The following is a 16,300-nucleotide window of genomic DNA, read 5'->3' on the forward strand; positions in this document are numbered from 1 at the left end:
CACTTCTTCTTTCTGCAGCCCTCCTTCCAGCACTTTCCGTTGTCTGGCATTTCTAGGTGTGGGTGGCGTGAGGGAGGATGCTCCCCTGGCCGTGTGTGTGAGAGACTGCACCCCTCAGTGAAGGGGCTCCGCATGTGTCCCCCCTTCCCCCAAGCAGCCATCCTGTCCAGGGGGAGGAGGTCTTTAGGAAGACCAGAGCCACCCCCTGGCACCCCACCCCGACCCAGAGCAACCCCAAACTGGCCCCACACGTGCACCTTTCAGACTTTGTAGCTGTTTTTATTATTAATATTATCTTTTCCTTTAAGCATCCCTTTAAGGGTGAAATGAAATCCAACCATTTACAGAGAAAATGATTTCAGAATGTACATATTGATTTTCCCTTACAAAAAAAATAATACTATTATCATTGGCGTCCTTAAATTATACATTTCCCGGGGCCCTGCCTTCTGCTTGGGGAAGTCCCGTCTCCCCTCCCCGACTGTCACCTATGCCCTCAAAGCTCCCCCATGCCTGCTCCTGCGAACCAACACGACCCGTGGGTGGGCTGAGCCTCCTGAGTCTAGAGGTCATAGGGCCAGTGGTTCCCAGGGAAAGACACCTGGTGATGGTGACAGGGCCGGCAGTGTGCCGACACTCCCATTCACAGTTTGATTTCTTTTCATACTGGGGGAGTGGCTCCGGGCTCCCCTGCCCCCCAAAATTCCCAGTGTATGATGTAAGTATAAGTGAAACTCATCAACCCCACGCCGTGGCCCGCCACCCCTCTGATGACCGCCCTCTGCACCCAATGGCGCGGTCTCCCCTTGGCAGTGACCGTGAACAGTGTTCTGAGTCTGAGAGGGAAGGTGGGGCCTGGCAGGTCTGAGCTCCCCGCTTTTCCTTCCCCTGCCCTGGAGCTGGTAAACTGGAGGCCAGCCTGGGGAAGGGGCATCCCCACAGCAGCTGAGGGTGCCAGGGGCATGGGATGAGGAAGCCTGCCAGGAGGGAGGCCCTGGGCTGGGGCTCAGGCATGATTCAGGAGCCCCCAGAGATTGCCTGTCCAGGAGATGAGTGGAGATGGCTGGGAAGGCAGGCCCTGGCCTGGGTTGGGCTAGAGCCCCAGGGACATTCTGACCTCTTTTGCCAATTCTCAGCTTCAAGGAGGACTAGGAAGGGGGGTTGCTATAACTCCAAGGGAGGGGCTCCCTGGGGGCACGTCACAGACTCCCTTGGGGAGGGCGAGTGGAGGCCAGAGAGCCTCCTCCGCCTGCTTCATGCCTGCCCACGAGAGGCTGCTCTGCGGCCGGCTCCCCAGACCACGCCCACACCAGACATCTCCCTGGACAGAGGTGTGGCAAAGGAGATGCCCTTCTCCCCCCGCTCATCAGAAACCCCAATAAGACACCCAGAGAAAGTCCTGGCTGGAGGCTGGGTGGGACAGGGTGGAAGGATATGGTTGGGACCAAGACGGGCTGGGGAGGTAGTGAGCTCTCAGCTGTTCAGCCCTCAGGTCAGGAGGATTCTCATTCCTTGGACTGAAAGACAGACAGACAGACAGACCCCGCACTCCCTTTAGCCTTGCTTTCTAGGCTCCCCAAGGGCTTTCTGCCTCAGTCACGTTAGGGGAGCCGCAAGGAGGTGTGGCCACAGGCTCCAGGTCCTGGGGAAGGGGAGGCCTGGGCCCTGCCCCCGCATCCATACAGAAGCATATATTTACAGGGACACCCCAATACAGACACGTACAAGTACACACCAAGCATGCACACATGCCCATAAATACACACACACACGCACAAACATGTACCGTTCCACAGGCAGGCTCTGCATCCTGGCATCACTGGGTGAACATCTACGGGGGCCTCGGGTGGGGTGTCTCACCCCTCCTACAACTACAGGCTCTCACTGCCCCCCAGCCCTGGGCTGGCGGTGAGTGGGGGCAGGAGCAGGTGCTTCTAGGAACTCTGAACGGAAGAGCAGGATCCTAGGACTGCCTTAGCCACTCCTATGCCCTCTCCCCATCCCCCTCCCTCTGTGCCAAAGACGTTCCTTGTCTCCTGTCTCCCCTCTCTCCTCCTTCCTTTACTAACAGGACTCTCGGGCTGAGGCTGGGCATGTGGCCGAAGACTACCTGTCTCAGCTTCCCTTGCAGCTACCTGTGGCCATATGACTAAGGCTCAGCCAGTAAGATGGAATCAGAAGTGACCATGCCATTTCCAGCTCATGCCCTTGACAGGAAAGGGCATGTGCTTCTCCTGCCATTCTCTGCTCTTCCCGGGCTGGGATGCACATGTGATGGTGGGAGCTAAAGCAACCACTCTATCCAGAATTGGAAGGTGCACATGAAGGAGAGCACAGCTGCGCCTGACTGTATCTGGACCATCTCCCTCCAGACGGTTAAGCTAGAAACAAGCTTGTCTTGCTTAAAACCACTATATTTCAGGGTGTCTTAATTAGAGCAGCTGAGAATCTAACCAATACATCCCCTGCCCTCATGAGGCGAAGAGGAATGAGATGACACACGGCTGGCCTTAAAGTCCCTCCTGGGCCCAGGGCAGCCCCATGGGCCGTTCCTGGTTCTAGCCAGACCCAAGGAGGGGTGCAAGGGTGACTCTAGCAGAGACGGTGCGGAGCTGGGGCTGTGGGTTCCAGTAGGAAGGGGTGATGGGGAACCTCCTCCCCCCCACGCCCCCTCCCAGGCCCCACCTACTAGGCTGCCTGATGGTCCGGTCTCTGGCTCCCATCCCACCCTGAGAACTAGACTCTTGGCCTTGCAGGGACTGACTGGGTAGCCCGTAAGACAGAAATATAAAAAGAAAGAAGGAATGTCGAGGCCAGGTTTGGAACCAAAAGGAAGACTCCGCAGGCTTCCGCAGACCCCCTGCCTACCCCCCAGGTGCTATCCGGCGGCGCAGGGGTGGCCCATGGGGCAGAGTTCTCAGCTCCCTGCGGCTCAGCTCTTGAGGACATTGGGCTTCCTCCCAGCCTGCCGCTGTTTCTCATCCCCTCCCACCTCGGTGTCCCCTCTCCCTCCTGGACCCAAATGTGTCTATTTACAGAGCCTCAGGACCTCCTGGCACGCCCACTTTCCCGCTGCAGGTCCAAAGCCCCAGGAGGTCACATGGTAGGTTTCTCCCTGGCAGGGGCTGCAGCTCGGGCTTGGCTGCCCTGGGGAGTTCCTGCAGGTTCCCTTCCCCACCCTGCCCGCCCTCCCTTGCCACCCGGTAGGTAACCATCATGCACTCTCCGCTGGCGCCTCCCAGCCACAGCACTCCTGGTGGACGTGGACGGAGGGGCCCGACTCCCCTCTCCCGATGAGGAAGGAAGGATGTTTTGTGAGCTCACAGGCCTGACCCTTGCTTGATTCCCAAGGGCCTGAGCAGGGAAGACTCCTCCGCCCATCCACTCCCGGTCCTCTGAAGAACCAGCCAGACAGCAGAGGGAGGCAGGGAAGCATCAGGGGGGGCCGCCGCCACTCCCCCCACCTGCCACCGGCCCTCTAAGATCATGCAGCCTTAGCCTTCGACCACATCCAATTTGCCCCTGGCGGGTGGCCTTCCCTCGGGACCCCTGTTCCGCCGCCCACCTTCCGCGGTGCTCTTGGGCTCCTGGTAGGGGTTGTCCAGCAGGTAGCGGAACTGGGCGTAGTTGTTGAGCAGGTACTTCGGGGCGTACATGTGTTCGCTGGGGTCGGCCGGCGGGTACTCCTGCTGCGTGCCGTCGAACCAGCCCCCGGTGCGGATCAGGCTGCGGATGTAGTTGAGGTCCCGCTTGTCCTCGTAGTCGCCCCAGCGGGGGAAGTCGCCGTTCTGGGCGGACACGAGCTTGAAGTAGATGCCCTCGGGCGTGAAGCACCAGGAGCAGTGCCAGCCGGCGAAGTGCAGGGGGCTGCCGAGCGACCACTGCACCAGGATGTGGCCCGTGCGGTTCTCGTACTGCCGGAAGTTGGGCATGGTGTAGTACTGGCGGCGGCGCAGGCGGATGCCGTCCAGCCCGTACACCGTCTGCAGCATGTCCACCGTGCAGCCCGACACCACCTCCAGGGTGCCCGGCTGCTTCCAGAAGAAGCCGTACAGCGACTTGCGCATGTGGAAGGCGAAGGGCTCGGTCCAGCCGTCGTACAGCTTGAGGAAGAGCACGCCGTCGCGGGCCGGGATCTCGTCGGCGTCGTCGATGATGAAGACGTCGTCGGGCCGCAGGTTGCGCAGCCGCGACACGCCGTCCTGGGTCAGGAAGGTGCGCAGGTAGTCGTCGGCGATCCAGCCGTCCTGCCGCCCGCCCAGCGGGAAGTGGTCCAGGAAGACGTAGAGCACCTTGTGCCGGATGTACTCGAAGGTGCCGTTGGTCAGCATCTCGCGGAACTTGAGCGGCCGCGGCTCCCCGTAGGCCGTGAAGTTGGACTCGCACACCACGAAGGCGTCCACCACGTCGCCCAGCTCGTGGAAGCGCACGTCCAGCAGGTCGAACTCGTGGTTGATGTTGATGGCGTTGATGACGCGCCGCGGCACCTCGCGGGGCACCAGGCGCTCCTTGGTGGGCAGGTTGGAGTACTGCACCACGGTGGGCACGCCGCAGCTCGGCCCGTGCCAGCCCGGCAGGCACACGCACTCCACCCACTTGCGCCGCGCGCCTCGGGCCCCCGGGCGCTCGCGGGTGCTCAGCAGGTGCCGGGCCGGGCCGCGGGCCGGGGAGCCGTCGGCGCCCTCGGCCTTCTCCTCGGGCCGCCCCGAGAGGGGCCTCTCCAGCATCTTGGTGCCCGGTTTGAAGCAGACGCCCCCCGCCTTGGTGCGCACGAAGTACTCGGTGGTGTCCTCGGGCAGCACGAAGTCCACCCGGTGGAGCTCCTCGGTGGCCTTGCTCGGAGACAGCGGCTGCAGCAGGGGCGAGTGCGAATAGAGCGGCGTTCGCAGCAGGTCAGGGCTGCCCGGCTCCGGGCTGGCCTGGGGCGTGACGGGGGCATTGTTCCAGAAGAAGCTGGACACGAGGTTCGGGCTCAGGGAGGCCAGTTCCCGGGGGAAAGTGACATAGGACAGGGTCTTAAAGAAGTGCAGGAAGGAGATGAGGCACAGGCCGGCCATACAGAACATGAGAAAGAGCTTGTAGCGTCTCATCTTCATCCTGCAGTAAGGGGGGAGAGAGCAGACGGGTCAGGGGGCTGCAGACCTGGGTGAGGAGAGCCTGAGGCCCCTCTCCTAAGGAAGGGAACCCGAGGAGGCCTTTGCTGCCACCCAGTCTGTGCACCTCCCGGCCGGTGCCTGGCGCCCCTGCAGGAAGTCACCTCCTGTCTCCACCCCGTCCCCCCAGAGTTCAGCCTGAGAGTCCAACTCACTGTACCAAGTACCCCGGGAAGGCAAGGCATCGACAAAATTGCCTTCCTGGTCAGGACCTCCTCCCCGTTGCCACAGCCCTCCTTCCCCAGAGACTACCAGGTCATCACACTCACCCCCTCTGCAGCCTGATCCTCCACCTGGCCTGCCCACTCTGACCAGACCAGCTGCATCGCTAGACTTTGCTCCAGGAACAGTGCAGCCTGGGAAAAGCTCAGCTCTGCAGTGCAGAACCTGCCCCAAGGGAGGGGGAGAGTGGGCTGCAGGCTGCCAACATGGGTCCCCTCCCTGACCTGCCCACGGAGCTTTTCTTTTTTTTTCTTCTTTTTTTTTTTTTTTTTTTTTTGTGTGTGTGTGTGTGTGTCAGTATGTTGACAAATCTTTCTAATTCCTTTTCACTGAAAGAATTCACAGGTTTCAAGGAAACACATCTAATTCTAACACTTAAAAGAATAAGTAAAAGTTCCCCTCCGTTACCGATCTCCAGGCATAAGGTGTGTTGCTGGTTTGATATGCGAGATTTCTGTCCTCGATTTCCTATTTTTCATAAATATTACCTAATGGACACAAACTACAATCAAGTTGTTTTCCACAATCAATGATGAGAGATTTTCGTATCAGTAGTAATAGATCTACCATTTCGTTTTAAATCCCACACAATATTCCATGGTTATTTTGAATGAATCACTCTCTATTCATGAGTGACTCATGAGTATAACCATTCTCTCTATTCACTTAAGCAGTTCGATTTATCAATTAGTTTGTGGCTGTGGAATGGAGAGCCTTGTATATTGCTTTTTACAATTGAAGTGAACTTTCTATTATAGAATATTCGTAGCATATCAGAAAAGTTGCAAAGAGAGTACAGAGGGTTCCTTATACTCCTCGCTCGGTCTCCCCCCAGAGCTAGTGTCTTACATCACCATGGTACGCTTGTCATACCTTGAAAATTGAAATGGCCACATTATGATTAACTAAAGTCTATACTTTATTCAGGTGTGCTACTTATTTCACAAATGAACCTGTGGAGCAAGAGAGAACTTCTGACTATAATCCTCCAGCTTGTTTTGTCTTAGAGCCCAGTGAGGTGGGCAGGCAGGCTGGGAGGCTACCCCCATTGGGCCAAGTAGGACCTGGATGACCTACTGAGTTTCGGGAAGGGCTAGGATAGAAACTGGCCTTTGGCCGCTGGTGTATAATCATTTCCCCTTCCGTGGATCCCCCATGAGTAAGGCACTGTCCTTCCATGTAGAACATTCTTTCCTTTCAGATGTTCCTTTCTTTGGCTTCTCCTTACTTCTCTGGGTCATTTGGGCGCCTTGCTGCCATACCCTCCCCTCCACTTCCTAACTCTGCATACAGCAGGGGAGAGTGGAAGGATGCACACCTGGCCTCAAACTTCTGTGACCTTAAAGAACAAAACAAAACAAAACAAAAAACTTCTGTGACCTTAAGCAAGGCTCCTTGCCATTCTAGACCTCAGTTTCTACACCTGTGAAATGGGTACAGCATTCCTGATGGGCAGCAGGTGCTTAATAAACTTCGGTCATTTCAAGGCTGGAAGATTCCAACGTAATTTTCTCTAAGCTATGTGGTTACAAGGCACAGATTCATGAAATGTTTGATCGAGAACAAATTTTAAGAGCCACCTCCTCTAATCTTTTAATTTTATAGAGGAGGAAACCAGGACCTAGAGGACTTCAGGGACCTGCTTGATGTTACAAAGCTGGGGCAGGAAGCTGGGTGGCTTGACTCCTGGGCTACACCCTGTTCCCAGCCTCACCTTGGTGGGGAGTCCTGAGCAAACTAATGAGCCATGGAGTCGCCACCAATGGCGACTGGCCAGGGTACTTGGTGCTGTCATGTCCATCCAGTTTGAATACCTGGCTCTCCTGGAGTCTGCCCCAGGGCTGGCACAGCTGACTGGAGGCAGTCTGGCAGGACAATCGGGGGTGGGGACCTCTGCTAAATGTCAGCTGTCCCAGGGCAGGGGGTGGGGGGCTGGTCTCCACTGGCTTTTGAGAAGGCGGGAGGGAGGGGCTACTCCTTGGCAACATTTTAAAGTAGGTCTTCTGGGCTCCTCTCTCTGTAATGGATTCCAGCCCTACCCTGGCCAAGTGAGACCAGGTAGAGGCCAGCAGGGTGAGTGGAGGGGCCAAGGGGTGAGGCCCGATAAAGGAGGGTCGAGGCATTCTTGCTGTGGCTGAGACCAGGCATAAGGCAAACCTGCAGACTGAGCTGGGCACAGCAGAAGCGTCCAGCATGACCCGCCAGGGGCTCTGAGGACCCGGTAAGGCAGTCCTGATCCTTCTGGTTATTTTTTCCCACTTGGAACCTACCTCTGTGGAACACACACCGACCCTGGCCCTTGTCGGACTGGCCCATGAGCTGTGGAGGGCAGGGCCAGGCTGCCACTCAGATGAACTCCCCTGGCAGCAGTGGCCCTGCAGAGTGCCAAGGCCCGCCATGGCCCCACCTAGGTCACACTGACCCAGCTGCTCCTTGGCTCCCTGGGCAGGCTGGCTTTCAGGATCTGGTTACACCTGGCCAGATGTGCCCTTTGGAGGACAGACCCACCGGTACCTGGGATCTCCCTTTCACTGGAGCTTTCGGACTGAGGCCATGTAATAAGGCCCCAGCCTGGCCTGCTGCTGAGAATCAAGGAACTGTGTGTGGCTCCCTCATTGCTCAGGCTGCTTAGGAGACAGAAGCACCTGGTAGTCGGCCTGGAGCAAGCTAGGGCCTCACAGACCATATTTTCTGGGACACTTTCACTTTCAGCTTCACTCTTACTCTTCTGGGCCTGACCCTTTTTTAATCTTATCTTCATGTATTTTGATAAGTACTTGAAATACTCTTTTTTTTGTTTGTTTGTTTTTTGTTTTTTACACTGTGTGGCATATAAATAGGAAACGGAATAAATAAAGCATTGACTCCTGAGGTCTCATGCAAGTCTCATCCACTTTGGAAGATTACTGTAACCACCCATTTTACAGATAGGGAAACTTTTCCCAAAGGCCATTAGGAAGGTGGCTGAGTCAGGACCTGGCACCCCTCCCTCCCTCCCTCCCTCCCTTCCTCCTTACAGCTGAGATGGATCCCTCCAGGCAGCCCAGCTGTGGGCTAAATCCACAGAACCTAATTAGGCCCCAGCTGGCAGCCTTTCTCCCTCCACTATAAAGCTTTGTTGAGGGCAGCCTGGGTGGCTCAGCGGTTTAGCACTGCCTTCAGCTTAGGGTGCAATCCTGGAGACTGGGGATCAAGTCCCATGTCAGGCTCCCTGCATGGAGCTTGCTTCTCCCTCTGCCCCTCTCTGTCTCTCATGAATAAATAAATTAAATCTTAAAAAAAAAAAAGCTTTGTTGAGAATCCATCAGGTGCAACAACAAAGCTGATGGTCACTGATGCTTATAAGCCAGTGAATGGCCCGAGCACATTCTACGCTAGACATCATTGGATCCTCTCAGTGTGAAGCAGGTACCTTTATCATTCCCATTTTACAGGTGAGAACACTGGGGCCAGAAAGATGATATAACTTGCCCAGTGTCATACAATTAGTAAGGGGTAGACAGTGGGCTTTCACCCACTGGTAAACCTGTCCTGAGCCCCTTCCATCTGCCATGTGCAACCCAAGTAGAGTGACACCAAGAATCTACTGGTGACCAGTGAAAACAACCCAGTAGATGGAACAGCCACTACTACCTTTGACCCACACAACACCCCCACAGGGTGCTCACCTGATCCATATCATCCACTCACACACTAACTACTTATCAAGAGCCCACTGTGTGCCAGGCACTGTACTAAGCCCTGGGAGCCTGGGAGACGAGGCAGACGAGGACCCCCACCTCCGTGCAGCGTACACAGGGGTAAGCAGGGCAAGGAAATGCAATAAACTAGAAATAAATGAGTCAGGTAATACTGCACATTAGAAAGAGTTGTGCTGGGCAGCCCAGGTGGCTCAGTGGTTTAGCGCCTGGCTTTGGCCCAGGGGTGATCCTAGAGACCAGGATTGAGTCCCACATCAGGCTCCCTGCATGGAGCCTGCTTCTCCCTCTGCCTGTGTCTCTGCCTTGCTCTCTCTCTGTCTCTCAGGAATAAATAAAATCTAAAAAAAAAAAAAAAAAAAAAAAAGAATTGTGCTCCAGAGAAAAATCTGGGTAAAGGATAGGAGGTGGAGTGGGTTCAGTGACAAGCAGGTGCTCAGTGCAAACCTCTCTGAGAAGAGGGAGACTTGAAGACGACAAGGGGGCAGGGGAAGAAGATTCTGGGCAGAAGGAATAGCCAGTGCTCAGAAGGGAGATGCATGGGATGGGTCCAGATCACGCAGAGCCTGAAGCCTCAGCAGGAAATGTGGCTTTCATGGGAGGATTCTGGGCAGAGGAGGAACATGACCCGACCCTGGTCTGAACAGACTCACTCGAGCTGCTCTGTTGAGAGTACACTGTTGCTGCAGCGAGCGCGGCAAGGACACCCCGGCATAGTCCAGGTGTGACAGGGGGCGGCTTGAACCACAGTTGGGGGTGGGGTGCAGAAAGCGCTCAGATTCCGCTGGATTTGCTGAAGACTTGGATGTGAACTGTGAGCAAGGAGTCAGGACCTAGAAGGATGGAGTCTTTGACTGCGGTGGGGGATGCCCCTCAGCTGCAGAGCTGGCTTTGAGTCAGGCTGTCTCTGCAGGTCCTCACCCTCACCTGGCCTCCCCCCTAGCAGATGCGAACACAGAAGCTGATAAGGGGCGGGGCCAGCCACCTTGAGGGCTAATGGCAGAGCCTAGCTGTTGACCTTGGTCTCTGGATCCAAATCTCACATCCTTCCAGAAGTATGCTTGGTCTAGAAACCTCACAGGATGGAAGGGTGTGGTGAGCAATGCTTTGGATCTGAGGACCCCTTATGGGCTCTGGGAGGAGGAACTGGTTTGGGGGACATTGTTCAGTTTACCATTCTCCACCCCCTCCTCCTGCTTCCTGACATGCATTAGCTTGAGCCCCTCCAGGAACTCAGGACCCCAGGAGGGGTGAGGTGGTCAGGACCTGCCTGGAGAAGCAATTTTAGCTGAGGGGGGACTTGGGTCTCTAATGGGCTGGCCCATTGCCCTCCAAGGCCAACACAGGCAGCTTCCTGAGGGCAAAATCCCTGTCCAGTCATTCCTATTGCTGAGGATGATCTTAGGCAGCTCAGAGGCCATACCTATGCCCTTACTCATTTCAGTAAAATTCACCAAATATTTCTTCGGTGTTTGCTTTGTGTCAGGGCCAGCATCTCCTGAAACCAAGTGTCTTCTGCCCAGGTTAGAACTTGGAAGAACCATACTGAGCTCTCCCAACCCTCCTCCTGACAACCTGCATCAGTCTCTGGATTTATGTAGCCACTGTGAATCTGAGTCTCAAGATTGCTTGGCCTCTCTGAGCTTCAACTCCCCCATGTATAAAACGGATATAATCATTCCTGTCCTGCCCACTTCAAATGAGACACCAAATCAGGGAGATCAATCCACAGTCCTCTCCTGTTCCCAACACTCACCATGCTGAGCTCACCTTCCCTGACATCTGTCTCCTCAGCTGGACTACCAGCTCCCTGGGGCAGGGAGCTGTACACAGCAGGTGCTCAACAAAAGCACCCTGCATTGTCCTGGGCCTCCTCAATGTGCTCACCATCACTTCCATGCACACAGACTCTGGAACAAGACTCCAAATTCTGGCTCTGCCATCTTCTATCTGTGTAGGCTTGGGCAACTTCACAACTTTCATTTTTTTTCCATCTATGAAATGAGAGTTCAATAATCCATGCAAAGTGCCTGGCGCATAATGAGTATGAAATAAACCTTAAGTCTTCTTACTCCTATTGCTATATCCCAGCCTGGCAGAGAGAACTTTTGGGTGGGGATGTGGCACGAGCTCAAAGGCTTGGAGGTGAGCCCCTGGCAAAGCCTGGGCCCTGGTGGGCACTGTCCTATCTCAGAGGAGCAAGAGGCAGGGCAGGGGCTCAGCAAGTGAAGCCTAGGAAGAACCTGGGCCTGATGGTGGAGGGGCTGAGAAACAGCACCCTGCTTCCTGGGGCACCGGGGAAATGAGGGAAGAAATTTCAGGCCCTCTAGGAGCCTCCCCGAGTTCCCCCCAACCCTCAACACACATATCACTCTGTGAGTGGTACCCAGCCCCAGGGGCCTATGTTTCCTGCATGAAAGTGGTGGGGTGGGCTGGGTGCTTCCTGGTAGCCAGATAATCAGGGACGAGGGAGACTAAGGCTGATCCTGACCCAGGATAGTGGCAGGATCAGCCCACTCCGGGCCTCCTCTTCTTGTGCTGACTTAGGTCTGTGGCCATGCCCCAGAAGGTGCCCCTGGGCAAGTTTTCTTCCTTCTCTCCCTGCTCCTACCTCTTCCTTCTCCTCCTTGTGCCTTTTCTTTGGGCTCTGCTTGGAAGGTTGATTGGGTGAGGCAGGGAAGCAGATGAGCCCAAACCCCACAATCCAGTCATGATCTCGGGGTCAGGGCTCAGGCTCAGTCCAGGGGGGCTCCTGGTCAGAGAGGACAGGTGTTCCCTGGAGACCACAGGCTAGGAGTGTGGGCCTGGCTGGGCTGGCAGTAGATGCAGACACACCCTGACAGCTGTCATCAAAGTGACGGGAAGCTCCCGTGGCGCTCTCCATGGTCCTGAGCTCGCCTGCGCTGACCAGGGTCCTAGCTCAGCCCTGGGAATGCCCTCCACCAGCCTCTCACCGGCCCCTGCCAACCTCCTCTGTGGTTCAGTGGCTCATGTCCTAATGGCCACTCCCCCTGCCCACCATCCTCTGGCCCCCTTCCCTGCCTGCCTCATGACACCTGATCCCTGGTGTCCTCAGTTCTGGAACAGCCACAGGGCCCTCAACTCCTACAACTGGGAAAAGGGACCAGTTGTGGTCTGCATCCAGCAGCAAAAGGGTCCGACACCTACTAGGTGCTCAGGACGCCCTGGAAATGTCTATGGGGGAATTCCTGGAGGTCGCACAGTCCACCTCGTCTCCACTCTTGGGCAGGAAATGGCCCCTCTACAACCCCAGCCTGGGAGCACCTTTGAATGCACCCTCACTTCTCCATCAATTAGTTCATCTGCTTGAAAGGACATCTTGATTTTGAGCTGAAGTGCCTGCCTCCATCCCATATGACCCCAAGGCTCTGCCCATCTCCATGAGGAAGCAGGAGATGTATCTTTGCAGCAAACTCTGCCTAAGACACAAGGTGGGCACAGTGGTTGCAATGTCAGATCTGAACATTGCCTCTGACCTACCTCTCATTATCCTACCTCTGCTGGCCTCAGTTTCCCTTCTCTATAAAATAGACATATAACAAATGAGTCAATCCATGCAAAAGAAGAGTAACTGTGCCTAAGCATACGGTGGGTGCTCAGTGAGCATCGGCTTTCATTGTTACTGGAAATCAGGAAGATCTGGTTTAAGCCCCCAGCGCTGTAATTTTACTGTGCGCCCTCGGGCAAGTTACTTAGCTTCTCTGGACCTCAGTCTCAGATAGAGAAGGAAGATATCCCCTCCCTTGCAGTCCTGTGGGAGATCTGGATGAGCCGTGGTGTCAAAACATCCTGCATGGAGCCCAGCACTTAGCAGATGCTCTAAAAATACCTGCTTCTTTCCTTCCATTTGGCTTTCCTGCCAGACAACCAAATGCAGATGACATGACTGAACATGCCAGGCCTTGCTCCTAGCCAACTTTGTTAAAGGACTGAGCCAATTGGAAGGCTGCTTACTACTGACTGGCACCCATCATCCTCCTGGGCATTCTCAGTGACTCATCTGGCTTTCAGAGCCCAGGGAATCTAGAGCCCCACAGAGGGTCCAGACTCCTCTCCCAGGGTCTCAAGGGCCCTGGAGTAAGAATATTGTCCAAACTCTCACCCCAGGCCAGCGCCCCCGCCAAGTAACCATCTGGTCTCTGCTGGTCCAATTCTTAGCACCACCCATTCCAAGCACGTCAGACTGGTAGAAATGCTTTCTGTTGACCTAAATCAGCCTCCTTGGAGCTTCCGCTACTGCTTCCGGGTCCTCCCTTGGGGGTTAAGCAGAGCAAGTCAGCACCTCAGGAATCAGAAGACTCTGTGGCCAAATAAAGGTCCTTCCAATGTGAGGTTCCACGATCCCCCATGGAGAGACAGGCAGAGGAGGTAGCTACAGAGTCTGACAAATTCCAGAGCTCTGGCAAGATGCAAGAAACAACTGACGCTGTGTTTATTTCTTCATCTCTCATCATTTTATTCATCCCTTTAGCTCCTGTCTATCAGACAGCGCTCCATGAGGGTCAAGCCTATACACAGGGATGTCACCCCACAGCCGATGCATCATCCAGGCTACTGGTGGACATTTACCAAGAACTTGCAGTGTGCCAGGTACTGCCCCTGCAACGGCTGGAGAAATTAGGGGCTCATTCCTGGGCCCCCCCTGGAGGAAGGTATGTTGAGTCTCCATTTTGTAAATGAGGAGATAGATTCCTCATAGCTTTGAGGTTAAGCTACTCGCTCAGCCACACAATGCTTGTGGGAATGAAACAGATGAGATTCCCCAAGCATCCTGCACCTGCCAACAGGTGGGCCTGGGACCCAGTGGGGCTGCAGATTTGGGGGTTCTACCCCAGGCGAAGCATGAGTGGCCTGGGTGAGGGAGGGTCTGGTGTACCCTAACCCCCCAGTCCCCAGGACTTCTACTCCCCAGCACTCCTCAGAGAGAAGTCGGCTTAAAGGGCCAGCCCTGGTCAAGGGCCCCAGCGGCCCAGTCACTGAAAAGTCCTGGCGGACTCTGTTCACCATGGTGCAGGTGGGGGAGCTGCTGCTGCTCCCATCCACAGATCAGGAAACCAAGGCACAAAGCGAGGCACAGCTACACTGGGAGCCAGTTCTTGGACCAGCCAGATGGGGCACCCCAGCCACCCCCTGGGCACAGGGATCTGGGGCCTCTACTCTTTCTGCTGGCTTAGCTCCGAAGCAGGAGCCTGGCTGAAGCCTCAGCCCAATGCCCATGCCTGGGAGCCCTTTCTGTGGTGAACCCTACCACTACCCCTGCTCCACAATCAGCCTATGTGCCCTGGCCCTCTCGCCTTCCTCCAAAGCCCTCCCCACTCAGCCTGCTCCCAGTCCCCTGCCAGCTGCCTAAGAACTTTCCCACAGAGTGGTAGCAGGTGCCTGAGAAAGTTGGTTCCCAAAGCTAGGACCTGCCCTCATCTCCTTGGAGCCTCCTTCTCTTTCCCCACTGGTCACTGGGCCACCGAGGACATCAGCGTTTGGTCCCCAGAGGCCCATGGGTAGTGAAGATATAGAGCACTTCCACCTGCCCAGAATGTTCTACTGGACAGCGCTGGAGGCTAAAGAGATTAGTCATCCTTAGACATCAGCCAATGGGGTGGCTGTGCTCAGAAGCCTGCTGTGGCTCCCACTGTCCAGCACTGAGGCTCATGGCTGCTGTGACTCCTGACCTTTTTTTTTTTTTTTTTAAGATTTTATTTATTTATTCATGAGAGACACAGGGAGAGAGAGAGACAGAGACACAGGCAGAGGGAGAAGCAGGCTCCCAGCAGGGAGCCCAATGTGGGACTCTATCCCAGGTCTCCAGGATCACACCCTGGGCTGCAGGCGGCGCTAAACTGCTGAGCCACCCCCACCCGGGCTGCCCTGACTCCTGCCTCTTAAGATCCGCCCCTACCTTGCCTTATTCACGTTAACATGATGGTCACCACTTATCACACGCTGAGGTATCACCAGCTGTCGGCATAGGTTTTACATACACTGGCCCCTCCCGGCCGTCCTTAGAGGTAGGACTTATCATCCCCACTTTACAGGAGGAAATTGAAGCTCAGAGGGCAAAGCAACTTGCAGAGCATTCCTCTGCTCACCTGTGCACACCCACTGCTCTGCAGGGCCTGAGGCCCACACGGCTGGCGGGGAGGGGAACGTGCCGTTGGCCTGAGCCCCAGACACTGAAGGCTCTGAGTGATGGCCAGTATCAGCTTCCAGAGCTATCCAACAGCACGCTCTGTGATGGTGCAAACAGCTAGGCTGCGCTATCCTACACACCAGCCGCTAGCCCCGCGTGGCTACTGAGCACTTGAAATTGACTGGGAGACTGAGGAACTAATTTATAATTTCACTTAATTTGAATTTTAGTTTAATAGCCACATGTGCTAGCAGCTACTGAATTGGAGCAGGCAGGTTCAGACAGGACTGGGGAGAATGGGGCAGGGGAGGGGGCAGGGGCAGGGAGCAGGGCTGATTGCACCAGCTCTGCAGGGATGGTGGGGCTGGAGGGGAGGATGCACATGGGAAGATGCTGTGTGGAGGTGAGGTGAGGCAGCCTGAGGTATCCAGCCTGGGACCCAGGGTCAGGGCGGGGAGCGGTGGTGAGCTGCTGTGGGGACACTCCTTAAACACTGGGTGACAGAGGGAGGGAGTGGGTCACAGCGTCAGGGGCAAGAGGTGGGCTGGGGGTGGGACCTGGGGAAAGTCTGTGGAGGACGGAGGAGGACGAAGGCAAGGAGCTGAGCCCAAGCCCTGGGGAGGGCACCTCTGGGTGGAGGATTGGGCCTCATTGTGCAGAGGCAGCTGGAGGCAGTAAGGTGGAGCTATGGTGTACAAGTCACAGGGCTGCCCTGAGGATTTCGTGTATGTAAAGTGTCTGGAACACTGCCTGGCTGAGCGACCACCAGGTGGGTAAGAAACAGCATCTGGTGAGGGGCAGGTGATGAGTGTTTGTCACAGGAGAGACTGAGGCATCTGAGGATGAAGCAAGGACTCCTGGTGGGTGGCTTTGGGGAGGGGAAGAGGGGGCTAGATGCAGACACAGACATCCCACGGAAAGGGTTCTGTGGGCACTGAGAACATGTGTCCCCAAACCAGGTTCTATGGAACCCCCAGGGTACTCCCGGGACCAGATGACAGAGAGAGACGGGGAGAGACAACAAAGCCTGGGACAACCCCTCCGCCCCCCTAAACACACACACATAATCAAAAAGATGC

General features: G+C 55.7%; 1 protein-coding gene across 9 annotated transcripts in view; it reads right to left on the minus strand.

Annotated features, from left to right (window-relative positions):
• Window positions 1-258: 258 nt before the first annotated feature.
• The window catches only part of MGAT3 (beta-1,4-mannosyl-glycoprotein 4-beta-N-acetylglucosaminyltransferase), a 40,914-nt gene continuing 24,872 nt past the window's right edge, over window positions 259-16,300 (minus strand). For all 9 annotated transcript variants that reach the window (XM_077914458.1, XM_077914457.1, XM_077914460.1 and 6 more), the window contains one exon: window positions 259-5,097. In XM_077914458.1, the coding sequence (XP_077770584.1) occupies window positions 3,495-5,097 (1,603 nt within the window). In that variant the 3' untranslated portion in view covers window positions 259-3,494. The remainder of the gene's footprint in view (window positions 5,098-16,300) is intronic.

Source organism: Canis aureus, chromosome 11, assembly GCF_053574225.1.
Source record: "Canis aureus isolate CA01 chromosome 11, VMU_Caureus_v.1.0, whole genome shotgun sequence".
NCBI lineage: Eukaryota > Metazoa > Chordata > Mammalia > Carnivora > Canidae > Canis > Canis aureus.